Below are 14,499 nucleotides of genomic sequence, written 5' to 3' on the forward strand. Positions count from 1 at the left end.
ATTTAGTTACATGTAGTTCAGTGGCATGGTTTAGTACATGAGGAGGTTGTGACCTGTCCAAAACACACTCTCATGGCTGTGATAAGCACATGACTGCTGAGACTGCCCGCAGATGAACGTGGCTATATTATGGTGTTTACGAGGGCTGGCAAACTCACCAGGCGTATGAATGAGTTTATCATCTCCTGACCCTAATAACTTCAGTAGATCTTAAGAACTTATTCTAAATAGCTTGTTTCAGTTGTCTGCTCGATGCTTGTGTGAAATGCAGGCCCAGTAGCAGCGTAGGTGTGCTGGCAGAGCCTTTCCATGCGGTTGTGACACCACACACGCATTGTTTCTTTGGGTACAAGGAAACTGGTTTGCTGTTTTTAAACACGGGTTAGATACTAACCCTTAAATAGCCACCGTGCCCAAAAAAGGATGGGCCAGTAAAATACTATACATAGAAAAATTACTTCCTTTAAAACTTGCTCTGACTGTATCTTTCCATGTGGGGAGAAGAAAAATCTGAACTGCTTTAAGAACTGGTGTATTCACAATTTTTAGGCAGTGTTCTAACTTTAGAAGTATTTGTGCTTGGAGGCTATAATCAGTACTGATGGGGGGAGGTGTCTTGTCTTAAATATGCTTCTTGTAATAAAGTTGAGAGATGGTCTTTCATGCCCAAGCGTGGAAACTGGTTACATCCGTGTATTTTAAAGGTTAAACCTTTCCTTTGCAGGCGCACCTGTAGAGACCTCTCCAGAGGAGCAGCCAGCCTCCTGTGAAGGTAATGGGGTTTGTGTTCTGACAGCACACAACGTAGCTCCGTTAAACGTGACTTTGAAAAAAGTATGGCAAAGAATGTCCTTTTGAGAATCCCTATGACCCTTTGCCAACCTTTGTGCTCTTTATCCTCCTCCTACTGTTGTAAGGCAGTGTGGCTGCCTGCGCTTACTGGCAGCTTTATGGCCAGTCGAGCAAGGCATGTGGAGACCAAGCGGTTTGTTGAAGGTCATAAAGCTTGCGTGAAGATGAATTTTTCACACTAAACCTATATATTAAGTAGCGTTGGCAAGTGCCCAAACATCTGAACTATCCTTTTATTAATTTAGTTCCTCTGGTTTTCTTTGTTCTTGATACTACCGTGGTAAATGTTCTTAATGATACCTTTTTCTTTTTTTTTTCCCCTAGGTTCAAATGCTGCTGTTAACATGGAAATTTCAGAATCTGTTGGTATGATGAGGATTGTTCTATTTCACTATGATAGCACTGTAAAATACTCCTGTAGTGGCTTTGCTGAATCATTGCAAACAAAATTGGAGAGTACCTTATCGAGCCTTTGCGGTTTTGGTCCTTACAGATTTTCACTGTATCTTTATACTTGGTTTAGGAAAGAGGTAATTGAACACTGGTGTGCACTGACAGGTGCAGTTGGATTACCTGGACACTGAAAAGCATCAGTGCTTTATTAAAAATAATTTCATATTGCAAAATATGTGTGAAGTGGTGATTAACAAAAACTGGTTGTGATCAGTAAAATGAGCAATCAGAACACGGTAGTTGTCTTTCTCCTTGTATTTGTATGGCTTTGGGGGAAACATCATTACATCTCTCCCTTTCTTTTTAAACCAGCGTGATGGTCTGAGTGAATCTTCAGTGTTACTGTTTCCTTGTAAAATCCTTGCCTTGTTAAAACAGAAGTCTCTTAATCCTGGTGAATCATAGCTTTCTGATGTCAGCACACAAGCTAGTTTCAAAGCTCTCGGTAATTATCACTTCAGAAACAAGCAGCAGTTGCCCATTTTTATATAGGAAGACAGTAGCAGACTGGAGAGTTGAAGTCTTGTGATTGCTTTTTTGGGGCAGGGCCTTCTCTCCATAGTCATTGCTTCTGATGTCATTATCTATTTGAATATATCTGTTGAATTTTTCAGTGGAAAATGGAGAGACAGAAATGTCCCCGGAAGAGTCATGGGACCACAAAGAAGAAACAAGTGAATTGGAGCTGGGAGGTGGTCCCACAGGGGATGCAGGACCTTCTGAAGAAAGCACTCAGGAAATGATGGAAGAGGAGGAGGAAATACCAAAACCGAAATCTGTTGTAGCCCCGCCAGGTGCTCCTAAAAAAGAGCATGTAAATGTAGTATTCATTGGGCACGTAGGTAAGTTGTAAGTGAATGTGAAGTAATTGGATCTGGGTTGTGTATGATCTGGAACTTGGAGGATTAGACCTTAATCCTGCTCTTTGTAGCTGTACGTATTCCCCGTGGCTGAGGCTAACAGGAGCATTCATTTTAAGGAACCTGCTCTGGAAAACTTACAAAACCTAAAGAATGCCTTTCAGCCGTGGAGTGCCAAGGATGGAGTGCTCGTGTGCTCCTGGGCACAACAGTGTCTGTGTTCCTGGCTTCTCCATCACCTGCTCTATTAAGTGCTTAAGTGACATACCTGTGTGTGATCCAAAGAACAGAATGGGAAAGCAGTACTCCTTTTCAGCTTGTTTTAAATATTCTCGGAGGGTTCTTAATAGTTGTTACTAAATTCATAATTTGTTATTAAAAATATTAAAAGTTGTAGAGCTATAAAAAAGAAAATGAGCGTAATTCAAAGAAGCATTTGTCGCAACATTTCCCAACTGAATGGTTTTAACAAGCTTCAGAAAAATCCTATGTGGTGTCAAAAGTACAGAAGAATTATTGAATCCTGAGTTTTACGGTAAACTCTCTATTTCTCTCTGTGTACTCTCTTACCACCCTGACAGTACTGTAACTCGGGTGAATTCAGAGTGGAGTCACAGAGTGTAAAGAGGAAGTGGACAGAGGCACATCCCGATATTGAAGAGGCCTACAAAAGTTAGGGAGAAGGGAAGCAGGGAAGGGACTTTTGGAAGAGCTGCTCACACTCTTCACCCATGCTTTTTCTCGATCATTGCTGGTTGAGGGTTTTTTGTTATGGATAATACCAAGTTTATACGTATGAAACCAGAATTTTCAAAATGTAGTGTAATTGAATTGACAGTGAATTATTATGGAAAACAGGAATCTCAAAAACTTAGATTACAGTCAAAAATTGTATCTTTGAAAATAAATTGGATTACCTTCTTCATAATTGTTTTCTTTTTCTAGGATTTTTCATTTAAATTGTTAATGACTTGTTTTTGGGTTTTTTTTAGATGCTGGCAAGTCAACTATTGGAGGACAAATAATGTAAGGAAACTCAAAATTTTTGTATTTGCTGGGGTTTGTTGTGAATCAAAAATACATTAAGTACAATTAGTATTTTCTTTATGGCTTTAATCAGCATAGATTTAAATTTTTTTAAATATAATGTTACTCTCCCTGTCAATTTAGTTACTGTCTTTGGTATTTCTTAATTCCAGCAGATCTAATCTTATTGCTATTGGATTTACTTAATGGATACAACTGTGCGGAAATTTGTATTATTAAATTTGGAAAGATGAATCCCTTTCTTAGGACATGACTGTCATTTTCAAATGCTGTTTAAAACTGCTTTATACCCTTTGTTAATCCTCACAAAAAAATAAAATTTAAAAAACAAAAATTGAATATCCATATTCCCTGGTGTTGACAGTGTCAGGCATCATTTGATTTCGAAAGGTGAAAGTATAATAGTTCATCTTTTAAGTCTATTTCAGAAATAACACCTAGGGACTGCAATATTTTTGAGACAAAAGTAAATAAATGCAGCTCAATCTTTGTTTAAAAAAATGAAAATAAATGGAAAGTAGTACATGAAGAAATGAAGGCTGTCCTGCTGATGCAGAGTATTTCCATGCTTACTTTAAAATAATATTCCTGGCAAAAGCGGGAGGTCTTTGTCTTGGCATTTTCATCTTGTTTTGTTTTGGCCAAACTGGAATGCTGGAACTGTCACACTACATTACACCTCCGAGCTCAGACTAGAGCACGCTAGCAGTTTACGGTCTGATGTGCCTGAGCATTCCCCTTGTACAAGGGGATGCCTGCCCTTAACCCTGTCGATGGGACATGTTCCCGAAGCTTTTTGTGATCTTTTATTTTTGCAGAATATCCCTTTGTTGTAAGGGAGAAGCAAGAATTGGGCGCTTGTGCTAATTTTCTCGTTAACCCTTTATTTACTGTAATCATTAATTTTCCGTATAAACAAAGTAGTTTACTGTTGTTAGAAGATCAGGTAGAAACAGCTGAGGGAAAAATATGGAAGTTTTAACATAATAAAAGTGTACACACTGCCTTTCATAACTGAAATGCCGCTCTTAAAATTTGTTTCCTTGCTCTATCTAAAAAGAATTAAACAAAAAATACTTGTCTTTACCTTTCAGAAATGGGGGTGAGGTGAAAAGTTCTTGTATCACAACTTTTACTTAATTTTGAAATGCTGGATTATTCTCAGAAAGGGATGTAACAGATGGAGTTCTTTCAAAACTTGCCTCTGCAAAACATTTTACAGATAGGCTTTAAAAAAAGGCATTCATCATACTTCTGCTGAGGTGGTACTGCTGTACTTTAACATCTCAGATAATGGTGTGGCTTTTTGTGGAGAAAAAATCCCCGTGTCACTCGCATCAGGCTGTTCAGTTTTGTAAAATAATCTGTAGGGATTGTATAAGTATTGTAAGTATTTAGAACCATGTTTCTGCTTTTTTTCACCTCATCTTAGGTATTTGACGGGAATGGTTGACAAAAGGACACTTGAAAAATACGAAAGAGAAGCTAAAGAAAAGAACAGAGAAACATGGTATGAACTCTCTGAAGATGATAACATGCTTTTCTCTTTGCACTGTGCTGAAAAAGGGGGAAGTTTTGAGTCTCTGTAGCACTGGCTTCCTGCTGGAGTGGGTTTTGAGTCTGGGGAAATGAATCTCTTGATTCTGCTTTAACTAAAACCATACAAAACAGTGCTGCTCACGTTGGAGCAGGTTTTGCTGCTGCGGTGCTTTGGTGAACATGGTTGGTGAAGAGGAGCACAAGGCAGACGCCTTCCTCGGGCAGCTCTTGGGGCCGTTCTGTCTCTGTCCTTCACCTTGAACAGCAGAGAGCTGTCGAAGGAGCAGAGGTGAAAGCCGTCACTTTGGCCAGAAGGCGAGCGAGCGAATCATTCTGGCTGCCCCCTTGTATCTTGTTTCTCTGTGACTTAGCAGTCTCACGGTGTCTGCAGTTCTGGAGTTTCCTCCAGGCACAACAGTGCTGCTGTCGTGGATTGGTTTTGCGGGCCTCTGGTTTGGATTGGGTTTTGTTGTTGTCTTTTGGTTGGGTTTTGGTTTTGTGTATGAACAGCACATGTAGCAGCCTGCTTTCTCCTTTAAACAACTCCTGCAGAATGGATTTTCCTATCGGAAGCTTTGAGTTTTTGGTGGCAGTGGAGGAAAATAGGGTTCAAAGAGCTCTGGGAAAGAAGACTTCCTTAGGGAAAGTCTTCCTTAGCAGTGATGGAGGACTCAAGGAGTGGGCATTGACCTGAACTAATTGTACCTTGTGTGAGCAAGGGGGATGGAAAGGGTGATACAAGTTCTTTTTATCAAGCGAGCATCATCCAGCTGTTGGGAGTTGGCCATAGTAATGACTATTTAAGACCTTCCTCAAAAACCCTGCTATAAAAACAGATTTCTTCTTGCTCCTCCTCTTTTTGAGAGCAAGTTGCAGGAAGTGCCTCCTTGAATGCTATTTTTATTCTTCAAAATATGTCATAAAATCATAGAGTGGTTTGGGTTGGAAGGGACCTTAAAGACCATCCAGTTCCAACCCCCCTGCCATGGGCAGCAACACCTTCCACTAGAGGAAGGTCGTGATACACAACCGTGTGGTGTACTCTGTGCCATTACCAAATATCCTGTTAGCTTGCTTCGTATGTTTAAAGTCTTTAAATTTGAGCAGTTTTACTTGGATTCAGAAATTTCTGTACTGCGGTGCGGAGTTGACGTTTCAGTCAGAAATGCATCTTCCCCCAAAAACGTGATGCACGGAAAGGACTTCCCATCCAGCTGCCAGGCCTAAGCTCCTCCTTGACTCTTGTTAGCAGAGTAAATCTTGCCCTTTGGCTTGGCTGAAACCTCCAGAAACATAGGCCGTGGTGAAGGTACAGCACAGAGGAGCACACACGCTGGTACAGCCCAAAAGCCATCCGGCCTGCTATCTAGACCTCAGTCAGTGACAAACAGCTGCTGCCTGGGGAAGGCTGGGATTGCATATCCACGATTCCCGGTGTTTAGTGTTTTCCCTGCCTCGGGAACCTCTTGAGCTGGAAAGGACAGCTTTGTGTTTAGTCCCTGGCCACTGGTCAGCTGAGTTAGCAGTGTCTCTTCAGACATTATCCAGTGTGTGTATATATATATATATATATAAACAGCTCACTCTGTGTACACAAAACGTTCAATAAAAGTCACTATTGGTCTTGAAAATGCTGAAGTTCAGTTGTGCTGAGATGGTCAGGATAGTTAAGCAGAAAGAAGGCATTTTATGATGAAAAAGCCATCCTACATAAGTTTAGTAAAAGTTAATACAAAAATAGAATGTTTGTGTTGGGTTTTTTTAGGTACCTTTCGTGGGCCTTAGACACAAACCAAGAAGAACGAGACAAAGGTAAAACAGTAGAAGTGGGTCGTGCCTATTTTGAAACTGAGAAGAAGCACTTCACTATTCTAGATGCTCCTGGACATAAGAGCTTTGTTCCAAATATGATTGGTGGGGCTTCTCAAGCTGATCTTGCTGTGCTGGTAAGGAGGAATCAGAATTTTTTATTTTGCACATACAGTGGAATTAAGCTTTGGGGTTTTATTTCTCTGCGTGTTTGCTGTCTTGGTTAGTTACAGTGGGCAAAATTTACAGATGCTGCGTCTGCCGTCGTGAGGGGTTTTGGGATAAGTGAACAGCTTCAGAAAATTGTCCACAAATGTGGGGGTTTATATATGTTAGTGCAGACACTAGTGGGTAATATTGAGGGCGTTCCAGTGCATTTTGAAAGCTTTTACCAGTGTTGACTGCCCAAAGTTGTTATTTAATAAGGCAGTGTTATTCGTTGTTGGTTGCTCTGATGAGAGAGCTGTAACACCTTTATTAAAATGTGTGTTTTTCATTAGGTTATTTCTGCCAGAAAAGGAGAGTTTGAAACTGGATTTGAGAAAGGTGGACAAACAAGAGAACACGCCATGTTAGCAAAAACGGCGGGTGTAAAACATTTAATAGTTCTTATTAATAAAATGGATGACCCAACTGTAAACTGGAGTAATGAAAGGTGAGTTTAGTCTTAAAATCTTCATTAAAAGATACTGAAATACAGTATTTCCGGTGTAGTTTTTTGCATCCCACTTGCTGAAGGAGTGGTAGGCTGGTGGACACAAGGTTATCAAGATTGGTTATCACAGCTGCAGGAAGTGCAGGGGTGCGGTGCCTAGCACAGGGACTCTCGCCTGAGCTTGGAGTTCTCCTCTCCTTTACAGCATTCCCTTCCAGCGGTTTGTGTCCATGCGGCCATGTCTGACAAACCCATGGATTCTACCATAGCTCACGTGGAAGCTTTAAATGAACCTGAAAGGAAGCAGCTCTGCTTTCAGTAGTTTGCCAGATTCTTGGTTGCTTGAACGTGTGGTCGGTGAACTCCTAGCGCAGCTTTGGCGAGAACAGCATTAGCCTGCTTTTGTGTCCACCTCCGTTATTTGGAGTTGTGCTTCCATGACAAGCTGACTTGGACGAGCAAATAATACGCTCAAGTGGTTCGTGATCACAGTCTGAGAAACGGGGAGGAAGGGAATCTTGTAGTGATACAGGCCAGATAAAATAACTCTCTGTCAGTCTGTGGTACCTGAATAACTCATAAAAATGATCAAGTTGTTGTTTCCTGCCCTAATGCGCAAATGGTACCGAAGAGTTTTAATCTTCCTAAGTGTCACACCTTGGGTCTTTCTGTGGCTTCTGTCACATCTTTCTTCACACCCCTTTAGGCTGGACGCTAAGAAGTGTAACTGAGTCCTTCCCTGGGGAAGGATGCTGGCAGGACAGTGTTCTACAGGGTAACAGGAGGAGTGGTCAGAGAGCGTGCTGTGCTGTTAACAGTCGTGACGGTGTCTAGCCTGGCTTGCTAAGAGGAAGGCATGGCCAAGTGTGCTGTCTTGGTCCTGCCCCACCTCCTGACCTTACTTCAGCTCGGACTGACTGAGAGGAAGAAGCAAATAGACAGCACTGAGTCTTGGAAAATGGTGTAGGAGGCTGGAGGAGAGTAAGCTGACCCTGCAGCATGACCTGAGCGGCTGTCTGCTTGGTGTCTCCTGCGCTCCCGGCCTGGGTCTCGTGCTTAGAAGCAGAGGGAGCACGTGCTGCCACCTACCCAGCCCAGTAATTGTGGGTATGGAGGACACTGATGGCACCTCATGGAGCAGAGGAATGAGGAGGAATAGGCCATACCAAGGTGTGCTGGCAGACTGGGGAGAAGATGCAAATAGGCCGCTAAGCTTTATTAGGTTTGCTTGCTGCTCACAAAATAACTGATGAAAATTAAGTATCTGTGGGGTTTGTTGCCTTTTTTTTAAAAGCACAATATTGTGTCCTGCTGGAATAATCAAAACTTCTCTTGATTTGCTTGTCATTTTAATAGATATGAGGAATGTAAAGAGAAACTGGTGCCATTTTTGAAGAAAGTTGGCTTCAATCCCAAAAAGGATATTCATTTCATGCCCTGCTCAGGACTGACTGGAGCAAACCTTAAAGAACAGTCAGAATTCTGTCCTTGGTATATGTAGGTATCTTAAATTGAGCAATTTGGATATTTGCTATATTTCAATAAAAGTAGATGCTGCAGTGAAGCTAGGAAGAGGGATAGCGTGGTATATTGTAGCTGTGTTCTGAAGTGCCTGAGGAGACATGGTCCGGGCAACAAGAACACAGCCATGCAGTGGGCCAGACAGAAGCATTTGCTAACGGCAGAAGAGTGAAGTTGGCAGAGTCTGTAGTAGCACTGGCAGCATTCTCTGGCTTTGTGAGTTTGAGTGCCATACTACCTTGAATTTTCAGTGATACAGCCGCTGACATGCTGCTAGAACTAATAATTGTTTGATGTGAACAGTTTGCTCGAGGCTGTATTACGATCAGCGACAAGCCATGTCTCTTACTGGATGTCATGTCTCCCAGCACTCTTCACAGCAGTTAAAACACATTAATGGAAATCATGTTAGGCCCGAACTTACTTAATGTTTTGTAATTCCAAAACATTGCACATCTGGCAAGATTCTCAAAGGAATCATTATTCTGTGTAAAATATGCCTGTAATGTAACTTAAAAACCACGTGCACCTCCTGGGCAGGAACATGTTAGCTGGGGAAAGTGGACGCTAATGGTGGGATGTTATGACAGATTTACTAGTCTTAGAGGTCAAAGATGACAGAATGAAACTCATTCTTTTTGTTGGACCGCATTTATCTATTCTGAGTACTTTTTAAATAGAAGGGTGCTCCTGGAATTGAAACAAATGCCTTCTGCTCTTTTAGTGGATTACCGTTTATTCCATACCTGGATAACTTGCCAAACTTCAACCGTTCAGTGGATGGACCCATCAGGCTGCCAATTGTGGATAAATATAAGGTACAAACTATAATAATAAGACTGAAAGTATGAACGGGCTGTTGTCAGAAAGCAGTGAACGGGCTGTTTACTCTATTTTTAGAGGGTAGCTTTTTTTCTGTGATATGTCTACACTGCCAGCTGTGGGATAGAGGTGGGGAGGGAAAATAAGTAATTTTGGCATTACATGAGACTTTTAATTAATCTATAATATTTCATGAGAACAGTTTCTGAAACATTTAGTATAGCAGCCCTCAATAAATTCATAGAGGGCTAAGTAATCAGAGTTAGAGTTAAAAGTATTTTTCTGAAGAGTCTGCTCTATTTATGATTTAATTTTTATGTAAAAATTTATTTTTGTGAAGGATATGGGCACTGTGGTCCTTGGGAAGCTGGAGTCGGGCTCTATTTGCAAAGGACAACAGCTTGTGATGATGCCAAACAAGGTATGGTAAGGTTTAGATATTTAAAAATGATGCTACCCTAGAAAAGAGCTTGATTCTTAAAGATATTCATTAAAAGAAATCAGAAAATTTGCTATTGCTCAGTTCAGCACAACTGAGCTTCCATGTTTTACATGGAAACATGGTGTCCAGGTGTTCCCAGTGTTCAAAACTCGGGTGTCTCTCCTTAGTAAACTCAGTTGCTGGGCTACAGTCACCACAGTCAACTGGAACCGTGGTTTACTTTCCATTTGGACCATTGGCCCACGAAGCCTTTTTTCTACTGTGAGTTAATACTGCTCAAAACTTCCAGTCTTTTCTCCTTTTCTTTTTCTTTTCCCTTCCCAAAGGGACATAGTAAAAAATGTGAAGGATGCAGATAGGACACAGTGGGTTGCCATGAAAGACCTGAAGGTTGCTTTGGTTAGGAATAGGTTTTCGGGGGGGGGCAGGTCGCTGATCCACAATGTAGGATTGGAATCGCTGCGCTGCTCTGAAAAACGTGAAAATGCAGGGATGAAGGGTGTGGAAAGAGCTGGGAGCGGCAGTGGATGAGAACAGGGAACCCAGCCAGTGGTGGTGGTTGTTCCCACTGGTTCCTTACAAAATGGGTTTGGATGCTTTGTTCTTACTTATCCATGTCATCGTGACTGAAGCCAACACGCCTTTTCCAGTGCTGGGGGCTGCTGGGGTTTGCTGGAAAGTGCCTCAGTACTCAGAGGTACAGTAAATCTACAGCTTACTGAATGCTGGTATTCCCTCATCAAGATCTGCTAATTAGGTTGACTTTCATGTTGCCTTTCTCAAGAGTTGCTCAAAGTTGAAACTAAGACAGTTTGAGATTGTGCTTTTCAGTGTTTAAGGTAATTTAAAAACTTATTTTTAAAGGCAGTGGCTTTTTATAAAGCAGCTGACCTGTGCCTGACACCCCTGTTACTCTGGCCTTGCCTGGGAGAAAGGAATGAGTGGCAAACGGCTGAAACTGAACCGTTTCAGAACTTATGATCAGTAAGCAGCCGGTGCTTTCAATGACACACTGTTGTTGTTTATTACTCTGGCAGCTAATGAGGATTGAAATAAGGCTTCAGGAATTTGGAACGATAGATCCCTTTCTGAGGCCGCTCCTTTAGCGGCTCGGCCTTTCCCGCATTTATTTTGTGTTGGTATCCAGCACTGTGTGAAGGTGCAAAAATCAGAAGAGAGGTTACAGCAGACAGCAACATGAGGAAATGCGTTTTGGTGTTGCTTAGAGAGCGTTCATCCATAGACATCCGGTATCTTTATCATCTTCCCCAGGAAATCTTACAGAATTGGGGAGTCCAGGATTTCCTGGGTTGCATTAATATTCAGACTGCTGTATTCTTAATTTAACAGTCTACAACAGCATCGCTTTCACATTCTTCTGGGGTCATGATGCACCTGTTGTATCTCTCATCTCTAAGTTTTAAACTCATTTCACTTTGAGACACAGTGGATATTTTTGAAATTGCTTTTCCATTGAATATATACTGCAGCATTATATTAAAATACATTTGATAAATACGACATTTTAAATATTAGTAACTGTAATGTCATGAAGCTTGCAGAACCGAATATAAGGAATTTAAATGGTAATGTAATTATCTATTGAAATCCTGCTGTATTAAAATCATTTTGTTTTAGACTGAAATATACTCAACAGAAAACTGCATTTCTGCTTTCTTTAAGCACAACGTGGAAGTTCTTGGAATCCTTTCTGACGATGTAGAGACTGACTCAGTAGCGCCAGGTGAAAATCTAAAGATCAGACTGAAGGGAATTGAAGAGGAAGAGATCCTTCCAGGATTTATTCTCTGTGATCCCAACAACCTGTGTCATTCTGGACGCACGTTTGATGCCCAGGTGGAATAACTCGCATTTAGTTGCTGCGTAGATGAGTGAAAAGCATTAAAATATTTTGCTTATGTTTCACCAAATCTGAACTTCAGAAATTTGAGGTTTCAGTTCAGTTTTCTTTTCACTGTCACGTCTCTAAATTGACAACAACATTAATCCCGAACACTGACATGATGCATTTGAGTTTTTAAAAATGTCATGTGTGTAACTTCTCAGCAAAGCTTTAGATACCAAAGCGAGATCTTGTCAGGCCAATTCTTCAAGCTTATACTTTGATGTTCTAAACAACATATTAATTTATAAATCTTGTTTCTTTCACAAAAAAAACATCTTGTGTGTATTGTTCAACTGTGCGTTTTAATGTAGTTCTGTATTTGGTTATTCCCCGCTCTTTTAGAACTGCAATGAGGAAAAATGCTCTTATCTTTAATTGTTTTACAGATAGTGATAATTGAGCACAAATCCATTATCTGCCCAGGTTACAATGCTGTGCTGCACATCCACACCTGTATCGAAGAAGTTGAGATAACAGTAAGTGTTCGTTTACCCCGAGCTGTGAACATATGCGACGAGAGTCCTGTCGCGACACGCATCTGTATGGCAACTAATGCGTCAGGGCTCCAGCCTTGAATGGAGTCATTGGTCAGCGCCCTGTAGCGACCAGAACTGGCTGTACCTGTTAGCGTAAGCCTTCTGAAAAGGGGGGTGGGTTATGATTGACACTCGTGCGTCGTAGATCTGGGGGTTTTTCCTGAGTACGTTGATTCTTAGACCACTTCAGTTTTGTTCCTGAATCAAAAATAACCCTTATATCAGCACTCACAGCTGAATTCTTGTATTCTTGTATTCTTACGCAGGCCTTAATCTGCTTGGTAGACAAAAAAACAGGAGAAAAAAGTAAGACACGGCCCCGTTTTGTGAAGCAAGATCAAGTGTGCATCGCCCGCCTAAGGACGGCAGGAACCATCTGCCTTGAGACCTTCAAAGACTTCCCTCAGATGGGCCGCTTTACCTTAAGGGATGAGGGTAAGCCTGCCCCATCGGCAGTCAGTCCTGCGGCAACCCCGTTATTTGGGGCGGTTCGTGCAGGGCAACGAGGTGCCGAAGTGCTGGTGCCTGGTGGAAATCACTGTCTGGGCTACAGTGGAAAAGTAAATCAAAGGAAACTGTCATTGGGCAGAGGTCTTGCTAGTCACAGTGGTGTTATTTCAGAGGAATAACCTACAGAAGCGTGCGCTGTGAAACAAAAGGTTAAATGGGGGAAATGGCCAGCCCCCTCTTCTTACGCATCCTTGCAGCACATTAAGGTGAACGCTCTCGCCTCTCTGTTTAAAGTGGGAGCAGGTAAGGGCTGTACGTCAGGCTTTAACTCACGTTCACCCTGGTAGGCCCACGGGACGTGTTGGAAGTAAGTTATCTTTAGAGGCAGCACACAGATCTGGTAGAACGATTCCACCGCCTCCTTCGACGACGCTGGAGCAGGCTCTCCACAATCCCCACTGTACGCTCTCCTGCGGGAACAGCGCTTCTGCTGGTGTGAGACGTTACTGGGCTGTTAAAACGCCCTGGTGCTCTTACTCTGCAGCACACTGAGTCGCTCCAGTGAGCCTGTGTTTCTGAGGCGAGTTCCCGTGTTCCTGCAGACCGGCGCGTTCTCCTCGCAACGCCCCTAACTGCTGTTTGTCTCCTTGCTTTAGGTAAGACGATTGCGATTGGGAAAGTTCTGAAACTGGTTCCGGAGAAGGACTAAGCGTTTTTCTCAGTGACCCCCGCACAATACTGTGAGGAGAAATCGACTCTGCGAAGCCTACTTCACACCGCCTTCTTATTTTCTGCCCATTGATAAACTTCTCCCCATATTTTGCAAAGACAAATTTCACAGCAAAGGTCCACATTATGTCAGCTTTCTCATATTGAGAGCTCTGCTATGCCACTGTTGAATTTTCCCAAAAAGAAGGGTTTTTTTCTCCCAAATTCTGCTTCCTTGGAACAATTCGGCAATAGCTTTGTAAGTGATGTGGACATAATTGCCTATAATTATGAAAACCTAAAGGATTTTTAATGTTTCGTTTTCCCCGGCATATATATTAAGACCTCTTTTTTTTCCAGGCAGATCATTCAGAGTGTGCGAGTGTGTGTGCACATGTTACAGAGACAACTACCATGTTAATAAACTATTCAATTTGAAAACTTTTTCGGTATTGGAATTGCTTTTGAATAACGTTTTTTATCCGGATGTAACGCAGCCGCATGAGCTTTTTAACTTCCTGGTAACCTACGTGTTCGGTTACTTGGGCTTTTCTAAACTCCTCAGCCTGCCCACACACACCGTGTGAAACGAGGCAGTAGGGCGCTCAGCCCGCTCTGTACGGCAGTGATTAGGTTTGCCCCTTCCCCGCGGTGAACGCGTTCTTGAAAATCGAAAAGAATCACGCCAACGCAGCGCCTTTTAGCAGCTTTGCGTTTGTTCGTATCCTCAGCAGATTGAGGTTGATTCAACGTCCTTGCTGGAGACAGGACGTCCCTTTTGAAGGCTGGAACTACGTCTTGTGTCCTAATAAAAATTCAGCGTTACTGAAATCTTAACTGCAGAAAGTGCTAATAACCAGTAAATCAGTGAAACTTGCAAAACTAAGACTTTGCGGCAG

The 14,499-nt window shown here is 42.1% G+C and overlaps 1 protein-coding gene across 1 annotated transcript; it reads left to right on the forward strand.

Annotated features, from left to right (window-relative positions):
- Nucleotides 1-729: 729 nt before the first annotated feature.
- On the forward strand, nucleotides 730-14,043 carry LOC104503670 (eukaryotic peptide chain release factor GTP-binding subunit ERF3A). The gene is made up of 14 exons (XM_010154657.1): nucleotides 730-772; nucleotides 1,177-1,218; nucleotides 1,920-2,147; nucleotides 3,158-3,191; nucleotides 4,645-4,722; nucleotides 6,517-6,697; nucleotides 7,061-7,215; nucleotides 8,572-8,712; nucleotides 9,461-9,554; nucleotides 9,899-9,979; nucleotides 11,684-11,857; nucleotides 12,293-12,382; nucleotides 12,709-12,877; nucleotides 13,549-14,043. The coding sequence occupies exons 2-14, from the start codon at nucleotides 1,197-1,199 to the stop codon at nucleotides 13,599-13,601; spliced, it is 1,500 nt and encodes a 499-aa protein (XP_010152959.1). The 5' UTR covers nucleotides 730-772; nucleotides 1,177-1,196; the 3' UTR covers nucleotides 13,602-14,043.
- The last annotated feature ends 456 nt before the right edge of the window (nucleotides 14,044-14,499 follow it).

The sequence above is a fragment of the Eurypyga helias genome, unplaced genomic scaffold, assembly GCF_000690775.1.
Source record: "Eurypyga helias isolate BGI_N326 unplaced genomic scaffold, ASM69077v1 Scaffold49556, whole genome shotgun sequence".
Classification (NCBI taxonomy): Eukaryota; Metazoa; Chordata; class Aves; order Eurypygiformes; family Eurypygidae; genus Eurypyga; species Eurypyga helias.

Excerpts from the sequence above, each read along its gene's own strand:
- LOC104503670 (XM_010154657.1), top strand. The coding sequence starts at position 1,197 with ATGGAAATTTCAGAATCTGTTG. Across the intron at positions 9,980-11,683 it reads TTGTGATGATGCCAAACAAG|CACAACGTGGAAGTTCTTGG; the intron begins GTATGGTAAGGT and ends GCTTTCTTTAAG. Across the intron at positions 12,878-13,548 it reads CTTTACCTTAAGGGATGAGG|GTAAGACGATTGCGATTGGG; the intron begins GTAAGCCTGCCC and ends TCCTTGCTTTAG.